At 43.6% G+C, this 24,665-nt stretch overlaps 1 protein-coding gene across 2 annotated transcripts in view; it reads left to right on the top strand.

Moving 5' to 3' along the window:
- Positions 1–438: 438 nt before the first annotated feature.
- Positions 439–24,665, top strand: part of acsl6 (acyl-CoA synthetase long chain family member 6) — a 43,825-nt gene continuing 19,598 nt past the window's right edge. The window contains exons 1-7 of one of the 2 annotated variants that reach the window (XM_084386793.1): positions 439–456; positions 543–627; positions 11,284–11,504; positions 15,941–16,055; positions 19,455–19,519; positions 19,600–19,701; positions 23,128–23,227. In XM_084386793.1, coding sequence (XP_084242919.1) covers positions 582–627; positions 11,284–11,504; positions 15,941–16,055; positions 19,455–19,519; positions 19,600–19,701; positions 23,128–23,227 — 649 coding nt within the window. In that variant the 5' untranslated portion in view covers positions 439–456; positions 543–581. Of the gene's footprint in view, positions 457–542; positions 628–6,385; positions 6,498–10,221; positions 10,315–11,283; positions 11,505–15,940; positions 16,056–19,454; positions 19,520–19,599; positions 19,702–23,127; positions 23,228–24,665 lie in introns of those variants that run through there. The other variant, XM_084386794.1, reaches the window with a different exon arrangement.

Here is a 24,665-nt window from a genome sequence, read left to right as displayed (position 1 = left end):
GGCCGAGGGTCACGTGATTCCTGCGGGGACCGGTGAATGGCTGACGGAGCAAGAGATAGACTGATAAGAGTAGGATATCACTTCATCAAAAAAACAAACAACAACAAAAATATTTCACAGATGCAAATCAACTATAAACACACCGTGTTGCTTTTCTCATAGACAGAAAATAATCTCTGAAAATGCAAAATGCAAAAAAATAAAAAAATAAAAAAATTCATGACTAAAGCAGTAGATTAGGTCGCACGGGAATGGGAGTATTTAGTAAAAGTTAGATGAGCTGAACAGTTCCTGATGATTAAAATAGAAGAAGCCTGATTTTATTAATGCTGTGTAAATTCACTGATGACGTTCCAGGAATCATCCAGCAGCAGCAGCAGCAGCATCTCTTCCTATAGGCGCATCATCATCATCATCATCCTCCTCCTCCTCCTCGCGTGAGGGAGGAGACAGGAGGTGAGACTCAGACCTGTCTGTCGCTCTCGGGCCTGTGGACCAGCATCTCTCTCTCCCGCTCTCTCTCTCTCTCTCTCTCCATGCAGCAGTGTGTCGGACTGAACTACACTCTCCATGACTGAGACATGCTCGCCTTCGCTTTAGTCGCTGGATCTGTGTGGGTTGTACTAGGTGAGTGTTCCGTTATACTGGTTTATTCTGCAGGTGAACACACCATCCGGTCGCGAGACACGCCAGTGCCGCAGTGCCAGAGCTGGACATTATAAAGGCTCAGGATCAAATCCTGTAGTGTCTCGAAGCCTCACTGGTCTCTATAGCTCAGATCGCTATTCGAAACGCTATGAACATTCGCCTGTGATTTATTTAACCGAGCCACGGGAAACGAACGCGTATTCGCTGCAGCGCGCGAGTTGCTGATCGTGGTGTTTTCTGTTATACGGCATAGATCTCATGCGACGCGTTAATATGCGAGAATGACTTTATGTGTGTGACATGTAGTGACAGGAGACAGATATGGGTCACATTTCTGTTATGTTCGTGTAAGGGCCGCATTTTATAGCACGTCTTTTAAAGCGGCTAGTTTGCCGGTGTCGTGCTTCATTGTTACGCAGGGACCGCTGACGTCACGGGCGAGCGCGCCTCCTGATTGGCGTAGCTGTCCAGCGCAGAGGTGCTGACTCCGCCCACTGCTCACTGCACTGCTCTACTACGAGCTACGACTTCTGCGGGCAGGGCAAAGTCTTTCTTCAGTATGTGTTAACATCAAGTATCACTGTGAGCAGATTCCATCATGACTCGAGCTGCTGCACCTTCACAATCAGTTCTGGATATTTAGAGTTTCACTTGAAAGTACGTGCATGATGAACTTACCACTGTAGGGTATTTTACTCACACGCTTCGGGTAGCAAGTTTTGGACTTTTAAGGGATCACGTTCATTACAGTGTGGCCTTCACATCATGCATCTTTCATGGCCATGTGTTAGCGAACAGTGCCTGGACACCGTCTAACCCGAGCCTCCCAGCTGCCATGTGCTGCTTATGAATTATGCAGCGGTCCAGTTTGACGAGAGACTGAGGTGAACCTAATCTTTTACCTCGTCCTCCATAATTTAAAGATTTAGGCTTACGAACGCTTTCTGTCTTCTCGATTGAAACGTGCGTATCATCATGGCTGGCCCTCAGCGACTGGTTCACAAGCCAGCTTGGCATTGACTGTACAGGACAAGCAAACTTTCACAATATCATTATTATGTGACAAGACATATTCAAAGAAATGAACCTGAGATATTCAGTATTAAAAAAGAGAGCTGACTTAAAGGGATAGTTCACTCAAAAATTTAAATTATATCATTTACTCTGTTCCAAACCCGCATGAGTTTCTTTCCTTCATCCACTGAACATAAAGCAAGATATCCTGAAGAATGTTGGTGACTAAACAGTTGATGGTCCACATAGATTTCCATGTTAGGGGAAAGATACTATGGGAGTCAGTGGGGTCATCAACTGTCTGCTTACACACATTCTTCAGAGAAACTCACACAGGTCTGGAGAACATAAGACTGAGTGAATGATGACAGAAGGCTCTTGTTTTGGGGGAACTATCTTGGGAATCCCACAGTGTGTTGGTGAGCGCTTCTGCTTTCAGATCGCTGCCCGTTTACAGGAACAGCAGAAACACTGACATCCTCTTTCGCCAGCAGCCGTGTGTCCACACACACTTCACCACCAGAGGTTTCGCAGTGCGCTGAATGGGGAAAACTGATATTCATGAGTGTGTGAAGGGTCAAATGATGCTTAGTGAGCAGAATAGAGTGCTGAGTGAGCACGAGACTGGTGAGACTGGTGACACTGGTGACACTGGTGAGACTGGTGACACTGGTGAGACTGGTGAGACTGGTGAGACTGGTGATACTGGTGAGACTGGTGACACTGGTGACACTGGTGAGACTGGTGACACTGGTGAGACTGGTGACACTGGTGAGACTGGTGATACTGGTGAGACTGGTGACACTGGTGACACTGGTGAGACTGGTGACACTGGTGACACTGGTGAGACTGGTGAGACTGGTGACACTGGTGAGACTGGTGACACTGGTGAGACTGGTGACACTGGTGAGACTGGTGACACTGGTGAGACTGGTGACACTGGTGACACTGGTGACACTGGTCAGGTCATGTGTGATGCTGGAGCCACTGGTCTTGTGTTGGTTATGATCTGTAGAGCTTTATACAGCACTGGTCACTGGAGGTCAGAAATATAAGTGATGTGTTGACTTGCTTCACTGAACTAAACTGCCGATGTTTACAGACATTCAGTTCAGATGAACGTTTCCATTTTGAGTTCTGATCTCCTAACTCTTTTACAGTGTTGCTTCAGAGCAGCTTCAGATTCAGCATGTTCAAGTTTTGTTCTCGTCTGAGAGTTTCCTTGCAGTCAAATCAATAATGCAGTATTTCTGAATATTATTTGTGTTTTAAACTGCGCTGTGACTTCACAACGTGTTTCATCTTTGTTCAAGTAGAAGAATAAATATGACCGAATCAACCTGAGGAACAGCAAGACTCTTCTTTCCACAGGCCAGGCAGAAGCAGTGCAGGAAACAGCTGTGCTTTTAACATGTTCTGACAGTGTACTTAGATATAGATGATATAGATGATATAGATGATATAGATGATATAGATGATGTAGATGATGTAGATGATATAGATGATGTAGATGATGTAGATGATATAGATGATGTAGATGATGTAGATGATATAGATGATATAGATGATTCCCTGCGTTTGCTCTAAACATGTATCTGTGAATGTGAATGTGTTATTTATATGTCAGTCAGTGTGTGTGTGAGCTGTAAGCTAAGCCTGCGTATCATGTAGTCAAGGGTAGATGGAGGAGGAGAGAGAGAGAGAGAGGGAGAGGGAGGGGCAAGAGACATGCATCTGCTGAGGGTGGTGTGATACGGTGGCCACGGAGGCTCACAGCAGACTGATGCGTTTCGCTTTCCCCGCCTGTGTGTGTGTGTGTGTGTGTGTTTGTGGGCGCGGGAGCTGATCACAGGTAGACTAATACCAACCTACACGCACTCACACACACACACACACACACACACACACACACACACACAAAAAAAAAGTCTAAACATAAGATTTATGTATTTGAATTGCATATAAAATTTGCATCTATTTGGATTACATAGTTTTAACATAAACAAATTAATAAACTGAATGTGATTCATATTTGTCAGTCATACGTAGTTCATTTTCATTACAAATGAAAAGATTTATGTAATAGTACACAGCAAAACGTCCATGTTAAATGAACACTGCTCAGTGTTCATATGTGTGCACACTACAGAGTTAAAGTAGAATTGAAGCATTGTTGAAATTAATGAGATATTTAAGTGACGATTGGCCAATAATGATGAACACCTGCTGTTAACAAGCAGAACCACTGAAGAAAAGAGAAACACAAGAACTACAACTGACTTCAGCCACAGCCTTAGAGGAAAGAAGACATTAACTCTCTCAATCTCAGCAGAGGATTAAACAACTCCACAACAGCGTTCCCAGCTCCACTCATTACCAGCCAGACTGACTTTATCAAATAATAGGTTCATTTGAAGTCACCATGATGGTGGTCAGTGTTTGCTTTTTTTTTCTCAAATTATTTTTTTTGAGTGGGCATGCACACACACACACACACACACACACACACACACACACAGACAGACACACACTCAGACACACTCTCTCACACACTCAGACACACTCTCACACACACACACACACACACACACACACACACACACACACACACACACACACACACTCATTATAATGGGATGCCTCAGGTATGAACAGCTCTTTAGGGTAACAGATGCAGGTGAGCACTTCATCAGTGCAGAGACTCACACACACACACACACACACACACACACACACACACTCATTATAATGGGATGCCTCAGGTATGAACAGCTCTTTAGGGTAACAGATGCAGGTGAGCACTTCATCAGTGCAGAGACTCACACACACACACACACACACACACACACACACACACACACACACACACACACACACACACACACACACACACACACACACTCATTATAATGGGATGCCTCAGGTATGAACAGCTCTTTAGGGTAACAGATGCAGGTGAGCACTTCATCAGTGCAGAGACTCACACACATGACAGGAAGTGACATCAGGAACTCCAGGCCAGGGAAAAGTGGACAGACTCTAAATAGCCCGTGTAAAGCAAGGGTCACTCGTGTCCATCTGTTAGTGCACTAATAGCCCATAATCTCCTGTGATAGGGATGGGGGCGGAGCTTACTCTTCAGACCCCACCCTCAGGGTGGCCAGCAGCCAATCATCGCCCTCCACAGGCTATAAAGGCTGTGAATGGACACATATGGAGACGATGGCCCAGAAACATGTCCTGATCTGAGCAGTAGTTCAGGTGATGTTGTGGAGGACTAGATATTATTATATATACACAACGTGGATGTTTCAGCTCCAGTGTAAAATGGATGATAGTAATCTTTCTTGTAGCCTCTCTGCTGTAGGATTCATAACCTCACTTTAGCTTACTTTAAAAAGAGAACATACTTTAAAAGAAGATACTTCAGTGTGAAATTAATGGAATGTTTTTGGACACTTTATTCCATGTTAGTTGCAAGTAAATTAAAATGCATTAATGTTGCTTTTGTGACCCATTTAAATACTTCAGCACATCTTTATATGTCATTTCAGAATGACCTGTGCACTTTAAAATATGCTGGGTTGTTTCAGCCCAAATTTGGGTCAAATATGGACAAACCCAGCCGTTGGGTTACATTTTTTAATTTAAAATTGTATAGTTATGGTAAACTAAAGTGTACTCTAATGTAATTTCTTCTGAAACTTGTATGTCATGCATTTAACATATTTATAATGTTGCAATTTGGAACATTTAAGCTGTTGTAAGTTCGGTGTCTGTAATATTGAAGAACACAATACAGTTAAAATTATAATCAAGTACTTTACATGTCTTTAGTATGTAAAAGTAAGAGTACTTCTTTAAAGCATGACAAAAGATTATTAAAACATAATCCCACTTTATATGAAGTGTCTTTAACTACTGTGTACTGACATTTAAATTAATAATTTGATACAATGCTCTTACATTCATGGTTTTACATTGTACTGATATTTTTAAAAATACCTGCATGTAATGGCGAAGTATTTAATTTCTGTAATTCCATCTATAGTTACACTGTATTTACACCTTTAACCCTTCCCATCCCAGCAGACCTGTCCTAAACGCACCCGTCTCACAAGAACCCAACGGAACCCAACAGTTATTGTTTATAATGTAATTACAGTATGTAGTAGTTAAAGACATCTAATATAAAGTGGGACCAAACATTCCAATTTGACAGAATTATAAAGTGGACTTTTTGAAAGTGTTATGAATATAAAGACGAGTGGAAGTGCTTCATCTGAGCTTCTGACAGATATTCAGCTTCAGTTATTATCCAGATATTAGAGATGTGTGTAGTGTCTCGTCCATGACGATGATGATGATGATGAAGGACAGCTCTGTTTAATCTGTTAGACGACACTGCGCCGTTTCCGGGGTTCATGCGTTCTGGACTGATGTCACACACAGACTTTAAAACAAATGTTACATTATATAATGAGGAACGATCATCGGATTAGAAATGTCACAAAACCATTTGGTTTCAAAAGTTTGTTTATGAAGTACTGATCTTTTAGCAGTGTTCGATGAATGATGCTCTGTCAGAATGAGAATATATTATATTTCATATCCTGCACACGGCCTGTATTTAGTGGCGATAATCCCTTGATAATCTACGGCGTATAAATGAAAGCTCGTGCATCGGGGACGCCTGGAAAATGATGCAGAGTTGCATCAGATTATCTGTCGTTTCCCGAGAGACTTTAGTCAGAGAGCCACGTCTAAAGATGTGTGACGATGAAGAGATCTGTGCTTCTAGACATCAAACTCTCCACTTTTGCAGGTTATTATAAGTAAGTAATAATTACAGCATTGCAGTGGTTTGTTTCTAATACAGAGTTAATTATGAGTGCACAGAAAAACTGTTAAACATGCAGTCTGGACAGGAAGAAAGCTTCAAGTAAATAAACTTCACAAACAATCAATACTTACAAAAGACAATTCAGCAGTTTTGTTGCCATAAACAACCATAAGATCTATATGCATTATTGACCAAGCATATGCATTAGTCCCAGTCTCCAAATAACAGTCCAGATAGTTTCATCCTTTCTCTTCACGTTCAGAGGTTTGTTATGGCGTTTTCAGATGAAGTCTGTTCCAGTTTCTCAATCATGCTCAATGTCTGCTAAGATTCCTGAACAAACGAGAAATTAATGTTGAATGAAGCGATAGAAATGATAAATAAACTGATACTTCAAACATTACTGAAAAGTAAAATAGTTCCGTCTTAGTACAACTGTAATATATATATATTATCCAGTATTTTACCAAATATTAATGTAAACGGTACAATTATCTTGTTGTTGCTGCCTTGAGGAAAAGAAGTGCACTTATGTGTTTTGAATGTGCACTTGTAGTGTACTTCAAATTCTATAGTATTCAGATAATATAGTATTAATGAAATAAAAGGCCACTTAAAGGGCACCTATTATGCCCCTTTTTACAAGATGTAATAGAAGTCTCAGTGTCCCCAGAATGTGTGTGTGAAGTTTCAGCTCAAAATACCCCACAGATCAGTTATTATATAATGTTGTAAATGGCCATTTTTGAGTGGAAGGAAAAACATGCTGTTTTTGTGCATGTATCTTTAAATGCAAATGAGCTGCTGCTCCGCCCCCTCTCCAGAAGAGGGCGGAGCCTGTACAGCTCGTGCCCAGATCACGTGACATTGCAGTTCTTCATCATCATGAAAGTTTATCTGCATGTGTTTTAAAGTTCTCCTATCATGTTTTTTCGAATATTCCCTTTCATATTGCTGTTTGTGAACGTAAACGTTCTGCAAAGTTGTAAAGTCGAAAGTGCACGATAAATAAAGTTATTGTCTCCCATAAAAGAAAGAATCAACTCTGAACCACCTTTACGAGTCGTTTGTGTTTCGAATCCCGATGCGTTACGGTTCTACATCACTAGAAGACACATTTGCATAATACCGCCTATATTGTACATTATCAGCCCTGAAACTGTCTGTTTCTCAAATCTCTGAGTTCTACGCGGGATTCGCTAAACGCTTGCTCTAGAAAGACGGGTCAGTACTCAGTTTATTTGGACCAACTTGCTCCTCAGAATTACAACCTGTAAGTATGAATAATTATTGATGTATGTATTTTCTACTGGGAGTTCAAATAGTTTTGTGTTTTATATTGTGTAGGTCTCCGGCTAACTCACGTTATTACTGTCTTACTGAAATACTTCTGCTAATCAGCTGTGGTCGATCACTATCACCTAAAACTGTGTCTATAAGTGCAGATCGTCTGTCGGTCTTACTACTTTGAGTAAAGATAAAGGATGTTTTTACAACGTTTGTTACATCAGTCATTCACGCTAGCGCTCAGCTAACAGATGCACCGTTATTGATACAGTTCCTGCATGTTCACCCCAATAAATTAGAAATATACACATGGGTTTGTTGATGGACACACACTTGTTAATGCTGATGGTGCAACATCTCATAATGTTCCTCAAACTGAGTAGCGTATCACTGAGTCCTGCTCGAGTCGTCCTTGTGATGGAGGTTCAGGTTGAAAACTAGTTCTTCCAATGTTTCATTATCGGACTCACCTCTGGAGCTGAAGTTCAGTTATGGTAATTGGCATATAGCTTCTGACTTAGACCAATCACAACAGACTGAGCTGTCTGGACAATCAGAGCAGAGTATCTCTCAGGAAGGAGGGATTTAAATAGACTGATTCATCCATCGAGTCGTTTGAGAATCATTGAAAAATATGGTGATGTTCAATGTATATTATGAGAAAATTAAAGTGTTTTTTGACCTTTGATGCATGTAAACCTGTTGTAGGAGACTCCACAACAACATTAGGAGCCTTTAAAACAGCACAATAAAAATAGCACACTTTAAAACCATATCAGTCTAAACTTCTGATATATGGTTTTCTGAGCGCACACACCCAAATCACGCGCACAGAAAGCTGGATGTCCCATGAGTAAACAGCAGGGCGGAGTCCGTCAGCATTCATGGGCGGGGTCTATTCTAATAGGGCGGAGTCCGTCAGCAGTCGTGGAATGGCCTATGCTAATAGGGCGGAGTCCGTCAGCAGTCATGGGCGGGGTCTATACTAATATGACGGAGTCTGTCAGCAGTTGTGGGCGGGGTCTATGCTAATATGACGGAGTCTGTCAGCAGTTGTGGGCGGGGTCTATGCTAATATGGCGGAGTCTGTCAGCAGTTGTGGGTGGGGCCTATGCTAATAGGGTGAAGTCTGTCAGCAGTCATGGGCAGGGTCTATGCTAATAGGGTGGAGTCCATCAGCAGTCATTGGCGGGGTCTATGCTAATAGGGCGGAGTCTGTCAACAGTTGTGGGTGGGGTCTATGCTAATAGGGCAGAGTCTGTCAGCAGTTGTAGGCGGGGTCTATGCTAATAGGGCGGGGTCCGTCAGCAGTTGTGGGCGTGGTCTAAGCATATGTGACATCATAAGTATCAAACGCGAAAGGCAACTAGGTGTGGTTTGGGCATAACGTGAAATAAACCAATCAGAGCGACATCTCACATTCCCTTTAAGAGCAGGCGCGCTTGTTCCATGGCGGATTGCTATTATAACGGCGGATTTGCCAGACGCACGCCAGGAGCGGTTCACAGCCGAGGAGACCGACGTTCTCATCAGGGCCGTAAAACACAGAGAAGTGACATTGGGGATGGAGAAACACACCCAAATTAGCTTAGTTTAAACAGGCGTATAATAATTTGGGTAAATGTGTAAGCTAGATTTATGCCTATTATTTCACATCTTCATGGACACCACAGTGATTTCCCTCGTGTGGAATATTTTTCCTTGTAATTATGTATGGTTTGCAAAAATGGCAACTGCTATGTCTGTGTGTAGAGTAAAGAATCAAAGTGTATGCGTGTTGTGCACACGCTACATTATGGCCAAGCATGCGCCCTTAAAATAGCATCTGAACGCGCCAGAGTGACTTTAGACGAGGTTTTTCCTGGTCAGTGGCGGAATTGTTTTCTGAAACTGCAAAATAGCACCAGGGAAAGTTTGCGCCGGAACACGCCTCCTCTTTTCGCTGAACCGCTCCCCGGGAGCGCAAGTTCATTCCCTAATTTACTGACGTGCGTCTGTGGAGGGAAAAGTCAGCTGTGCGTCGGGTGCAAAATAGGAATGATACATGCGTCGCTGTACAAAGTCAATTGCGCTGGGTGCAAGATAGGGCCCATAATCTGCAAACGGCTTATTCTGAGACACTGCTTATGATTTATGGGGATTAAAAAAGAGGAGTGGGTGGTATTTAGTAATTTAGGGGCCATTTACGACAACTGAAAACAGAAAACTTTTAATGCGTTCTGGCCGTTCATTTATACAACAGTGTTGTCGTGTAAAGCCCAGCACAACTTCCAGTATGTTACTAGCAGAGTGAGTATTCTTCAGTAAAGTATGATAAGCACCCGCTCCAGATCTGCACTCACTGAGTTCTGTGACACTAACAGCACATTCAGATCCTTTCATTGTGTTTTACAACATCTCTCAGTTAGCTGTCTTTTTAAATTGACCAGGACGAGAGCTGAGACCTTGAACTTTAAACATCAGATGCGTCAATATCCCGCGTTCGCTGCTCCACGGTTCAGGCACTTCTGCTCCTCGCACCGGTGAGTTATTAGTTATTAGTTATGCTCTCGATACTGCGCTAATGCCTCTCTGATTTCATGTGATGTTTATGTGGTATATTCATTTTGCACGAGAGATTGCCACAGGGCAAACAGCTAAAGAAATCTAATTCCTGTTGATCAACTTCCATTTTTGGTAGAGTTCATGAATGAGATCAACAAATAAAGCCGAACTGCAGGATCAGCCACACGTGTGCTCATGAGTTCATTACCGTAACTTGTCACTAACACGACTGTCAAAGAAAGGGTTACGCTTCAGCTCCATGGCCATCAGCAGGCGTTTCACTCACTATAACTGTGCAATGACAACTAACTCTCATTAGAGGATCAGTAGACTGGTAGATCAAGGTTTGGGTTAGTAGAATAAGTTAATATGAATCAAAGTTACTTGTGGAGCATCAAAATAAAGTGTTGGCAGAAACAGACACAGATCTTCTGTCAGTGGGATTCTGATCAGTGGGACAGTTAATATTGATCCGATTGAACTGATTGAAGACAGTGACTGATTACAGCTGGATCATGCAGTCAGATTCCAAAAATTAAATTATTGTGATTACACTATATTACCTTTTAAAATACTCATAATCAGACTAGAGTAATTTACAGTATTAATTAATGTTCACAGAATTGCAGAAGAATCAAAGCGAAAGGTCTCGAGGTTTTGTTGGCTTTTTTTAGGATCACAGTGTTCAGATGAACCGTTGGACAGACTCTCAATAAACAGGACCTTAGTGAGCACAGGCTCTGTTGATTTCCAGGGTTGGTCAGTTGTGTTTGTTCATTATAGTCAGACAGCATGTTAATATGTAAGCCATCAGAAGAAGGCAAAACTCTGTTGAGGTCTAGACAACCTGATTTGTCACTGTGACTTTGTGTTATCTTTACATCAGCTTGTGTTCATATAGTGTGTGTGTGTGTGTGTGTGTGTGTGTTTGTGTGTGTGTGTATCAGAGCTCAGCTCCACTCTGATGGAGAAGATGCAGTCTCGGGATCTTCTGCTGGGTCTTCATCTGCCCGAGCTGGAGGATCTGGGTGAGTTTATCCGCTCTCTGCCCACATCGACTCTGCTGGGTCTGGGTGCGCTCACTGCGGTTCTGGCCTACTGGATCTCCCATCGCCCGCGAGCCATCGTCCCACCCTGTGACCTCCAGCACCAGTCCAGAGAAGAGCAGGTACAGGACCCAAAACACCTCCTGATCTCCTATACAGGACCCAAACACACCTCCTGATCTCCTATACAGGACCCAAACACACCTCCTGATCTCCTATACAGGACCCAACACACCTCCTGTTCTGCTATACAGGACCCAACACACCTCCTGATCCCCTATACAGGACCCAACACACCTCCTGATCTCCTATACAGGACCCAAACACACCTCCTGATCTCCGATACAGGACCCAACACACCTCCTGATCTCCTATACAGGACCCAAACACACCTCCTGATCTCCTATACAGGACCCAACACACCTCCTGATCCCCTATACAGGACCCCAACACACCTCCTGATCCCCTATACAGGACCCCAACACACCTCCTGTTCTCCTGTACAGGACCCCAACACACCTCCTGATCCCCTATACAGGACCCAACACACCTCCTGATCCCCTATACAGGACCCAACACACCTCCTGTTCTCCTATACAGGACCCGAACACACCTCCTGATCTCCTATACAGGACCCAAACACACCTCCTGATCCCCTATACAGGACCCAACACACCTCCTGTTCTCCTATACAGGACAGGACCCAAACACACCTCCTGATCCCCTATACAGGACCCAACACACCTCCTGATCCCCTATACAGGACCCAACACACCTCCTGTTCTCCTATACAGGACCCGAACACACCTCCTGATCTCCTATACAGGACCCAAACACACCTCCTGATCCCCTATACAGGACCCAACACACCTCCTGTTCTCCTATACAGGACAGGACCCAACACACCTCCTGATCCCCTATACAGGACCCAACACACCTCCTGATCTCCTATACAGGACCCAAACACACCTCCTGATCTCCGATACAGGACCCAACACACCTCCTGATCTCCTATACAGGACCCAAACACACCTCCTGATCTCCTATACAGGACCCAACACACCTCCTGATCCCCTATACAGGACCCCAACACACCTCCTGTTCTCCTATACAGGACCCAAACACACCTCCTGATCCCCTCTACAGGACCCAACACACCTCCTGTTCTCCTATACAGGACCCCAACACACCTCCTGATCCCCTATACAGGACCCAACACACCTCCTGATCCCCTATACAGGACCCAACACACCTCCTGTTCTCCTATACAGGACCCGAACACACCTCCTGATCCCCTATACAGGACCCGAACACACCTCCTGATCCCCTATACAGGACCCAACACACCTCCTGTTCTCCTATACAGGACAGGACCCAAACACACCTCCTGATCCCCTATACAGGACCCAAACACACCTCCTGATCCCCTATACAGGACCCAAACACACCTCCTGATCCCCTATACAGGACCCAACACACCTCCTGTTCTCCTATACAGGACCCGAACACACCTCCTGATCCCCTATACAGGACACAAACACACCTCCTGATCCCCTATACAGGACCCAAACACACCTCCTGATCTCCTATACAGGACCCCAACACACCTTCTGTTCTCCTATACAGGACCCAACACACCTCCTGTTCTCCTATACAGGACCCAAACACACCTCCTGATCTCCTATACAGGACCCGAACACACCTCCTGATCCCCTATATTGGACCCAAACACACCTCCTGATCTCCTATACAGGACCCCAACACACCTTCTGTTCTCCTATACAGGACCCAACACACCTCCTGTTCTCCTATACAGGACCCAAACACACCTCCTGATCTCCTATACAGGACCCGAACACACCTCCTGATCCCCTATATTGGACCCAAACACACCTCCTGATCTCCTATACAGGACCCAAACACACCTCCTGATCCCCTCTACAGGACCCAAACACACCTCCTGTTCTCCTATACAGGACCCAACACACCTCCTGTTCTCCTATACAGGACCCAAACACACCTCCTGATCCCCTCTACAGGACCCGACACACCTCCTGTTCTCCTATACAGGACCCGAACACACCTCCTGATCCCCTATACAGGACCCAACACACCTCCTGTTCTCCTATACAGGACCCGAACACACCTCCTGATCCCCTATACAGGACCCGAACACACCTTCTGTTCTCCTATACAGGACCCAACACACCTCCTGTTCTCCTATACAGGACCCAAACACACCTCCTGATCCCCTCTACAGGACCCAACACACCTCCTGTTCTCCTATACAGGACCCCAACACACCTCCTGATCCCCTATACAGGACCCAACACACCTCCTGATCCCCTATACAGGACCCAACACACCTCCTGTTCTCCTATACAGGACCCGAACACACCTCCTGATCCCCTATACAGGACCCGAACACACCTCCTGATCCCCTATACAGGACCCAACACACCTCCTGTTCTCCTATACAGGACAGGACCCAAACACACCTCCTGATCCCCTATACAGGACCCAAACACACCTCCTGATCCCCTATACAGGACCCAAACACACCTCCTGATCCCCTATACAGGACCCAACACACCTCCTGTTCTCCTATACAGGACCCGAACACACCTCCTGATCTCCTATACAGGACACAAACACACCTCCTGATCCCCTATACAGGACCCGAACACACCTCCTGATCCCCTATACAGGACCCAAACACACCTCCTGATCTCCTATACAGGACCCAACACACCTCCTGTTCTCCTATACAGGACCCGAACACACCTCCTGATCTCCTATACAGGACCCCAACACACCTCCTGATCCCCTATACAGGACCCGAACACACCTCCTGATCCCCTATACAGGACCCGAACACACCTCCTGATCCCCTATACAGGACCCGAACACACCTCCTGATCCCCTATACAGGACCCAAACACACCTCCTGATCTCCTATACAGGACCCGAACACACCTCCTGATCTCCTATACAGGACCCGAACACACCTCCTGATCCCCTATACAGGACACAAACACACCTCCTGATCCCCTATACAGGACCCGAACACACCTCCTGATCCCCTATACAGGACCCAAACACACCTCCTGATCCCCTATACAGGACCCAACACACCTCCTGTTCTCCTATACAGGACCCGAACACACCTCCTGTTCTCCTATACAGGACACAAACACACCTCCTGATCCCCTATACAGGACCCGAACACACCTCCTGATCCCCTATACAGGACCCGAACACACCTCCTGATCTCCTATACAGGACCCGAACACACCTCCTGATCCCCTATACAGGACCCGAACACACCTCCTGATCCCCTATACAGGACCCGAACACACCTCCTGATCCCCTATACAGGACCCGAACACACCTCCTGATCCCCTATACAGGACCCGAACACACCTCCTGATCTCCTATACAGGACCCAAACACACCTCCTGATCCCCTCTACAGGACCCGACACACCTCCTGTTCTCCTATACAGGACCCAACGCACCTCCTGTTCTCCTATACAGGACCCCAACACACCTCCTGACCACCTACACGCTCTACATGGGGCTCAGGGGCTCAAACCACACAGAACAAGCTTTACAATCAGATAATACCATGCCATTATTTTTGAAGATCCTGGTTGTCTTGATCTTGGACAAACTGGATATTCTGGAAAGTGTGATTTATAGACCTAGAAAATAATCAAGTTCTTGAAAATCTCAAGTTTATGTATTTTATTATGAATATAATTTATGGTAACACTTTATTTTACAGTGTCCTTTTTACACGTTACATGAACAGTAGTAACTGTAAATTATGCATAATTACATGCAACTAACCCTAAACCTATAGTACATGAAGTTAATTCATATTACTCAGCACTTACATGTACTATTCAATATAAATATTAACATATTAACAAATAAATCAATAAAATAATGATAAATAATTGATGTGCTCCTCATGGGTTCCTCCCTCACTAGTGTTATAAAGCATCCCATAATGCACCTCATGACTGGAGGAGAAGAGTTTGCATTGGTGTTTATTAAGCACCTTCATTATTCTTTTTTCACCTGGATGATAAATGATCAAACCAAAAGTACTTGTTCATTGTTGTCCTGTGAGGATCAGTTTTCTGCTGAATCCTGTGTGTTCAAATCTGCCTCAGACCTACATTTTACTCACTGTTTTGCATAAAAGCAAAAAATGTGAGACAGGTGGCCGCTTGAATCGCCCTGAAACATCAGGACAATCAGTATATTCATATATATGTGTTCATACTCAGCTCAGGAGATGATTATTATATTAAGAATATTTCAGTATCCTATAAAGCTCTTGAAAGCCATTGACATTGCAGACTAAAGAATCGAACAGGACATCTTCATCCCACAGAGACCAGGCCAATGCAAATATAAATGCAAACACAGATGCAAACAAGTACCAGACGAACAATTCAACAATACGTCTTTCATGCAGTTATTGAAATGAGCTTTAGCTCAGATGTCCTCCTCTCTCAGTCTCTCTGTCCCGTTTGTCTGTTTTCCAGATGGGAGATGGCGCTCGACGGTCCATGATGGGCAGCAGCTCCGAGCTTCTCTCCTACTACCATGAGGACGCCAAGACCCTGTACGAGGTGTTCCAGCGAGGCCTGCACATCACAGGTGAGAATCAGTTCAGTTCAACACACACCTGCACATCACAGGTGAGAATCAGTTCAGTTCAACACACACCTGCACATCACAGGTGAGAATCAGTTCAGTTCATGTGTTCAACACACACCTGCACATCACAGGTGAGAATCAGTTCAGTTCAACACACACCTGCACATCACAGGTGAGAATCAGTTCAGTTCATGTGTTCAACACACACCTGCACATCACAGGTGAGAATCAGTTCAGTTCAACACACACCTGCACATCACAGGTGAGAATCAGTTCAGTTCATGTGTTCAACACACACCTGCACATCACAGGTGAGAATCAGTTCAGTTCAACACACACCTGCACATCACAGGTGAGAATCAGTTCAGTTCATGTGTTCAACACACACCTGCACATCACAGGTGAGAATCAGTTCAGTTCAACACACACCTGCACATCACAGGTGAGAATCAGTTCAGTTCATGTGTTCAACACACACCTGCACATCACAGGTGAGAATGAGATCAGTTCAACACACACCTGCACATCACAGGTGAGAATCAGTTCAGTTCAACACACACCTGCACATCACAGGTGAGAATCAGTTCAGTTCAACACACACCTGCACATCACAGGTGAGAATCAGATCAGTTCAACACACACCTGCACATCACAGGTGAGAATCAGTTCAGATCAACACACACCTGCACATCACAGGTGAGAATCAGATCAGTTCAACACACACCTGCACATCACAGGTGAGAATCAGATCAGTTCAACACACACCTGCACATCACAGGTGAGAATCAGTTCAGTTCAACACACACCTGCACATCACAGGTGAGAATCAGATCAGTTCAACACACACCTGCACATCACAGGTGAGAATCAGTTCAGTTCAACACACACCTGCACATCACAGGTGAGAATCAGTTCAGTTCAACACACACCTGCACATCACGGGTGAGAATCAGTTCAGTTCAACACACACCTGCACATCACAGGTGAGAATCAGTTCAGTTCAACACACACCTGCACATCACGGGTGAGAATCAGTTCAGTTCAACACACACCTGCACATCACAGGTGAGAATCAGTTCAGTTCAACACACACCTGCACATCACAGGTGAGAATCAGTTCAGTTCAACACACACCTGCACATCACGGGTGAGAATCAGTTCAGTTCAACACACACCTGCACATCACAGGTGAGAATCAGTTCAGTTCAACACACACCTGCACATCACGGGTGAGAATCAGTTCAGTTCAACACACACCTGCACATCACAGGTGAGAATCAGATCAGTTCAACACACACCTGCACATCACAGGTGAGAATCAGTTCAGTTCAACACACACCTGCACATCACAGGTGAGAATCAGATCAGTTCAACACACACCTGCACATCACAGGTGAGAATCAGATCAGTTCAACACACACCTGCACATCACAGGTGAGAATCAGTTCAGTTCATGTGTTCAACACACACCTGCACATCACAGGTGAGAATCAGTTCAGTTCAACACACACCTGCACATCACAGGTGAGAATCAGTTCAGTTCAACACACACCTGCACATCACAGGTGAGAATCAGTTCAGTTCAACACACACCTGCACATCACAGGTGAGAATCAGTTCAGTTCAACACACACCTGCACATCACAGGTGAGAATCAGATCAGTTCAACACACACCTGCACATCACAGGTGAGAATCAGTTCAGTTCAACACACACCTGCACATCACAGGTGAGAATCAGTTCAGTTCAACACACACCTGCACATCACAGGTGAGAATCAGATCAGTTCAACACACACCTGCACATCACAGGTGAGAATCAGTTCAGTTCAACACACACCTGCACATCACAGGTGAGAATCAGTTCAGTTCAACACACACCTGCACATCACAGGTGAGAATCAGATCAGTTCAACACACACCTGCACATCACAGGTGAGAATCAGATCAGTTCAACACACACCTGCACATCACAGGTGAGAATCAGATCAGTTCAACACACACCTGCACATCACAGGTGAGAATCAGTTCAGTTCAACACACACCTGCACATCACAGGTGAGAATCAGATCAGTTCAACACACACCTGCACATCACAGGTGAGAATCAGTTCAGTTCAACACACACCTGCACATCACAGGTGAGAATCAGTTCAGATCAACACACACCTGCACATCACAGGTGAGAATCAGATCAGTTCAACACACACCTGCACATCACAGGTGAGAATCAGTTCAGATCAACACACACCTGCACATCACGGGTGAGAATCAGTTCAGTTCAACACACACCTGCACATCACAGGTGAGAATCAGATCAGTTCAACACACACCTGCACATCACAGGTGAGAATCAGATCAGTTCAACACACACCTGCACATCACAGGTGAGAATCAGTTCAGATCAACACACACATCATGTTCACTGGATTCAAAAACACTCAACCCAGAGAGGCTCACCACCGCACACCCTGAATCTGATTCATGCAAATCATGTTGAATCACACAGTGCGTCATCCGTGGTCACATCTGAACGGGTCACACCAGTAACATCACACACTAAAAAACTCGTCTTGTTGAAGGCTTATACAGTAAATATATAGTGGCGGATCGACTGCCTCTCCCTAGTAATCAGCGCCACCCCGTCCCTTAACTCGCCGCCCTTCGCCAGGTTCCCGACTGGAGTGTGTGTGAGGAGGGATTGGCGGTGTGTGATGAGGCACACCTGATGAGAATGAAGCCTCATCACTGCCGCTGTTAAATGCTGAGCGCCTCTCCTCGAGACACCGGTCTCTTCCCTGTGCTTGCACACTGGTGTCCTCGTGGGTCCAGGAAGATAGTGCGGAGCTGACACCACTCCTTCTGAGTCTGTCGTTTGCTCCTCCCGCCACCATATATATATATATATATATATATATATATATAAAAGAGTGCATGATATTCTGAAGGCCACCGTGTAATTTTAACCCTGAGCTCGACTTCACCGCATGATGAATTACTGCTTCCTGTAACCACACACACATTACTTGCACCAGACCAACAGCTCTGAATTAAACATGGTATATTTACATAGAAACCACTGCTGAACAGAGAATAAAGGGTCGTATGTATTATAGTTAATGCACTAATTAACAACAAGCATTTCTTACAGTATTTATTAAGCTTTGTTAGCGTTAGTTAATAAAAATACAACTGTTTATTGTTAGTTCATGTTTGCTCAGGTCCATTAAACAATATAAACAGATGCAACTTTTGATCATGTATTAGTAAATGTTGAGATTAACATGAACTAAGATGAATAATGCTTTAGAGGTATGAATCATGGTTAGCTGATGTTGTGAGCGTCGTGTTTGAGATGATCGGATCTGACGTCTCTCTCTCACTTCTGATGTTCTGAGCAGGTGATGGACCGTTTTTAGGCTCCAGACTCCCCAATCAACCCTACAAATGGCTGTCCTATAAAGAGGTGAGTGTAGGAGTGTTGTGTGGTGTGTGTAAGCGCTGGTCCGATGCGATCTGAGCTGTGTGTGTGTGTGTGTCCCACAGGTGTTCCGCAGGGCAGAAGACTTGGGCTCGGGTCTGTTGTCTCAGGGATGTCAGCCCAATACGGCTCAGTTCATCGGGGTGTTCGCACAGAACAGGCCTGAGGTAAAACACCCCCAAACACCATCCTGCTAAAGGAGTAGTTCACTTTAAAATGAAAATTAGCCCATGATTTACTCACCCTCAGTCATCCTAGGTGTATAAGACATTCTTCTTTCAGACGAATACAATCAGAGTTATATTAATAAATGACCTGGCTCTTCCAAGCTTTATAATGGCAGTGGATTGCAACCAACAGATTGAAGCTCATAAAAGTGCATCTATCCATCATAAAAGTGCATCTATCCATCATAAAAGTGCATCTGTCCATCATAAAAAAGCATCTATCCATCCAGATGCACTTTTATGATGGACAGATGCACTTTTATGATGGATAGATGAACTTTTATGATGGACAGATGCACTTTAATGATGGACAGATGCACTTTTATGATGGAGAGATGCACTTTTATGATGGACAGATGCACTTTTATGATGGACAGATGCACTTTTATGATGGACAGATGCACTTTTATGATGGACAGATGCACTTTTATGATGGATAGATGCACTTTTATGATGGACAGATGCACTTTATGATGGACAGATGCACTTTTATTATGGACAGATGCACTTTTATGATGGACAGATGCACTTTTATGATGGACAGATGCACTTTTATGATGGACAGATGCACTTTTATGATGGACAGATGCACTTTTATGATGGAGAGATGCACTTTTATCATGGATATATGCACTTTTATGATGGATAGATGCACTTTTATGATGGACAGATGCACTTTTATCATGGATAGATGCACTTTTATGATGGATAGATGCACTTTTATGATGGAGAGATGCACTTTTATCATGGATAGATGCACTTTTATGATGGACAGATGCACTTTTATGATGGAGAGATGGACAGATGCACTTTTATGATGGAGAGATGCACTTTTATGATGGATAGATGCACTTTTATGATGGAGAGATGCACTTTTATGATGGAGAGATGCACTTTTATGATGGACAGATGCACTTTTATGATGGACAGATGCACTTTTATGATGGATAGATGCACTTTTATGATGGACAGATGCACTTTTATGATGGATAGATGCACTTTTATGATGGATAGGTGAACTTTTATCATGGATAGATGCACTTTTATGATGGACAGATGCACTTTTATGATGGATAGATGCACTTTTATCATGGATAGATGCACTTTTATGATGATAGATGCACTTTTATCATGGATAGATGCACTTTTATGATGGACAGATGCACTTTTATGATGGATAGATGCACTTTTATGATGGACAGATGCACTTTTATGATGGATAGGTGAACTTTTATCATGGATAGATGCACTTTTATGATGGACAGATGCACTTTTATGATGGATAGATGCACTTTTATCATGGATAGATGCACTTTTATGATGGACAGATGCACTTTTAGGATGGATAGATGCACTTTTATGATGGACAGATGCACTTTTATGATGGATAGATGCACTTTTATGATGGATAGATGTACTTTTATGATGGATAGGTGAACTTTTATGATGGACAGATGCACTTTTATGATGGACAGATGCACTTTAATGATGGATAGATGCTTTTTTATGATGGACAGATGCACTTTTATGATGGAGAGATGCACTTTTATGATGGACAGATGCACTTTTATGATGGATAGATGAACTTTTATGATGGACAGATGCACTTTTATGATGGATAGATGCACTTTTATGATGGAGAGATGCACTTTTATGATGAATAGGTGAACTTTTATGATGGACAGATGCACTTTTATGATGGACAGATGCACTTTAATGATGGATAGATGCTTTTTTATGATGGACAGATGCACTTTTATGATGGAGAGATGCACTTTTATGATGGACAGATGCACTTTTATGATGGATAGATGAACTTTTATGATGGACAGATGCACTTTTATGATGGATAGATGTACTTTTATGATGGATAGGTGAACTTTTATGATGGACAGATGCACTTTTATGATGGACAGATGCACTTTAATGATGGATAGATGCTTTTTTATGATGGACAGATGCACTTTTATGATGGAGAGATGCACTTTTATGATGGACAGATGCACTTTTATGATGGATAGATGAACTTTTATGATGGACAGATGCACTTTTATGATGGATAGATGCACTTTTATGATGGATAGATGAACTTTTATGATGGACAGATGCACTTTTATGATGGACAGATGCACTTTTATGATGGACAGATGCACTTTAATGATGGACAGATGCACTTTTATGATGGAGAGATGCACTTTTATGATGGACAGATGCACTTTAATGATGGACAGATGCACTTTTATGATGGACAGATGCACTTTTATGATGGATAGATGCACTTTTATGATGGATAGATGAACTTTTATGATGGACAGATGCACTTTAATGATGGACAGATGCACTTTTATGATGGAGAGATGCACTTTTATGATGGACAGATGCACTTTTATGATGGAGAGATGCACTTCTATGATGGACAGATGCACTTTTATGATGGAGAGATGCACTTTTATGATGGAGAGATGCACTTTTATGATGGACAGATGCACTTTTATCATGGATAGATGCACTTTTATGATGGATAGATGCTTTTTTATGATGGATAGATTAACTTTTATGATGGACAGATGCACTTTTATGATGGATAGATGCACTTTTATGATGGATAGATGCACTTTTATGATGGACAGATGCACTTTTATGATGGACAGATGCACTTTTATGATGGATAGATGCACTTTTATGATGGATAGATGAACTTTTATGATGGACAGATGCACTTTAATGATGGATAGATGCTTTTTTATGATGGACAGATGCACTTTTATGATGGAGAGATGCACTTTTATGATGGACAGATGCACTTTTATGATGGATAGATGCACTTTTATGATGGATAGATGCACTTTTATCATGGATAGATGCACTTTTATCATGGATAGATGCACTTTTATGATGGACAGATGCACTTTTATGATGGATAGATGCACTTTTATGATGGATAGATGCACTTTTATGATGGATAGATGCACTTTTATCATGGATAGATGCACTTTTATGATGGATAGATGCACTTTTATGATGGATAGATGAACTTTTATGATGGATAGATGCACTTTTATCATGGATAGATGCACTTTTATGATGGATAGATGCACTTTTATCATGGATAGATGCACTTTTATGATGGATAGATGCACTTTTATGATGGATAGCAATCTGTTGGTTGCAATCCACTGCCATTATAAAGCTTGGAAGAGCCAGGACATTTATTAATATAACTCTGAATGTATTCGTCTGAAAGAAGAATGTCTTATACACCTAGGATGAGTTGAGGGTGAGTAAATCATGGGCTAATTTTCATTTTAGAGTGAACTACTTCTTTAATAGCAGGAGACTCATGAAGCGCTTCTTCTTGTCTTTCAGTGGATCATCTCTGAGCTGGCGTGCTACTCGTACTCTATGGTGGTGGTGCCGCTTTACGACACACTCGGACCCGACGCCATCCGCTACATCATCAACACGGGTCAGCTCATTCACACACACTCTTCTCAGTGAAGAACCATCACTGTCACTCATTGTAATAACCTAAAGAACCATTTTCCAGCATAAAGAACCTTTTGTGCGATGGAAAGAGGTTAAAGGTGTCACATTCACGTTAGTTTGGACTCGTTATGTTTTGTCATCTCCTGCCTTCGTCACTCATTTGTTGTCACAGACACTAATTACATTCAGCTGCGCACTCATCAGTCGCCATCATTAACACCTGTATATATGTTCAGTTCTGTTTGAGTTCAGTGTCCGGTGTTGTCTATGTTTAGTGTGTGTTGCTATCCGTTTGCCTTTCTGTTGGATCTGTTGTTAATAAACCTTCGTATTGGATATTACGTCTTCCTCATCTGTCTGCATGAAACCACCCGTGACAGAACACCAGACCAAACAAGTTGAACGCTTGTTGTTGATGGAAATGTTTTCGTGTTCAATGTTTTTGTTCCGTTTCACCCCTGCTTGCAGCATGGACTTTCCAGCAGTTCAACTCATGTGCCTTGAGCAGGGAGAATGCTCTCTCGAGGAACATTTAGAAACATTTCTGGATCTTGCCCATCAGACCACCTTCCCCGATAGTTATCCGGGGAGGTTCCTCGAGGGAGCTTTGCGTCATATGTGGGTGGGTGCTGGCGTCCTGCGATTCTGCGTTCACCGTTGAGGATGCCGCCAGCCTCCCTCCCCCATCCAGTGCCCAGCCAGAACCACCCAGATGGCGAGGATCATTGACCTGAGCCCACCGCAGGTAGAGCGACGGAGACCGCCGTGATGAATGAACCCACGCCCACAAGAGTGACCGAGGACCACATCGCCACGAAGCCCGAGCAGTGCGCACCTGACCAGGTGTGTGAGCCGGCCAAGCCATCCATCGCCGAGGGAGTGCTGGTGGACGTCGAGGGTTCGGAAGTGAGTCCTGCAGACCCCCCCGCTACTGAGAGTGCGTTTTTGGCAACAACATTTCTTTTTGATTTCGGAGAGGATATTTGTCTAGCCCCTGTTCTGCTGCCCGAACCTGTCAGCATTGCCCAGCCTTCCTCTCCCAGCACCTCTCCAGTCTATTCAGAACACTCTATTCTTTATTTTTGATTTTTACATGTTTTTTTTCCCCAGGATAATCTTCACAACTTTGAACTAAAAGCTAAAAACAATCACCAGAAATAAATAGCTAAGCAAAGATTAAACTAACTACACCCCGGTCATATGACATCACAACCATTACGCTTCCAACTTTTTCAGTCTTTTTTATTTATTTTTTTAAACATATTTTTATTGAAAAACATGAAGTATAACAAGAACATTTCCAAAAAACAAAACATTCTATATATATTAACTATCTTCCCACCCCCACCCACACCCACACCTCAGCATCCAAAAATTCAGTTACACAGGTATAGAAGTTATTATACAAAGGCTAAGAC

The sequence above is a fragment of the Rutilus rutilus genome (genome assembly GCF_951802725.1).
Source record: "Rutilus rutilus genome assembly, chromosome: 18".
In the NCBI taxonomy this organism is placed as follows: Eukaryota; Metazoa; Chordata; class Actinopteri; order Cypriniformes; family Leuciscidae; genus Rutilus; species Rutilus rutilus.
The sequence above is the reverse complement of the archived record's forward strand: the minus strand, read 5'-3'. Positions and strand labels throughout refer to the sequence as shown.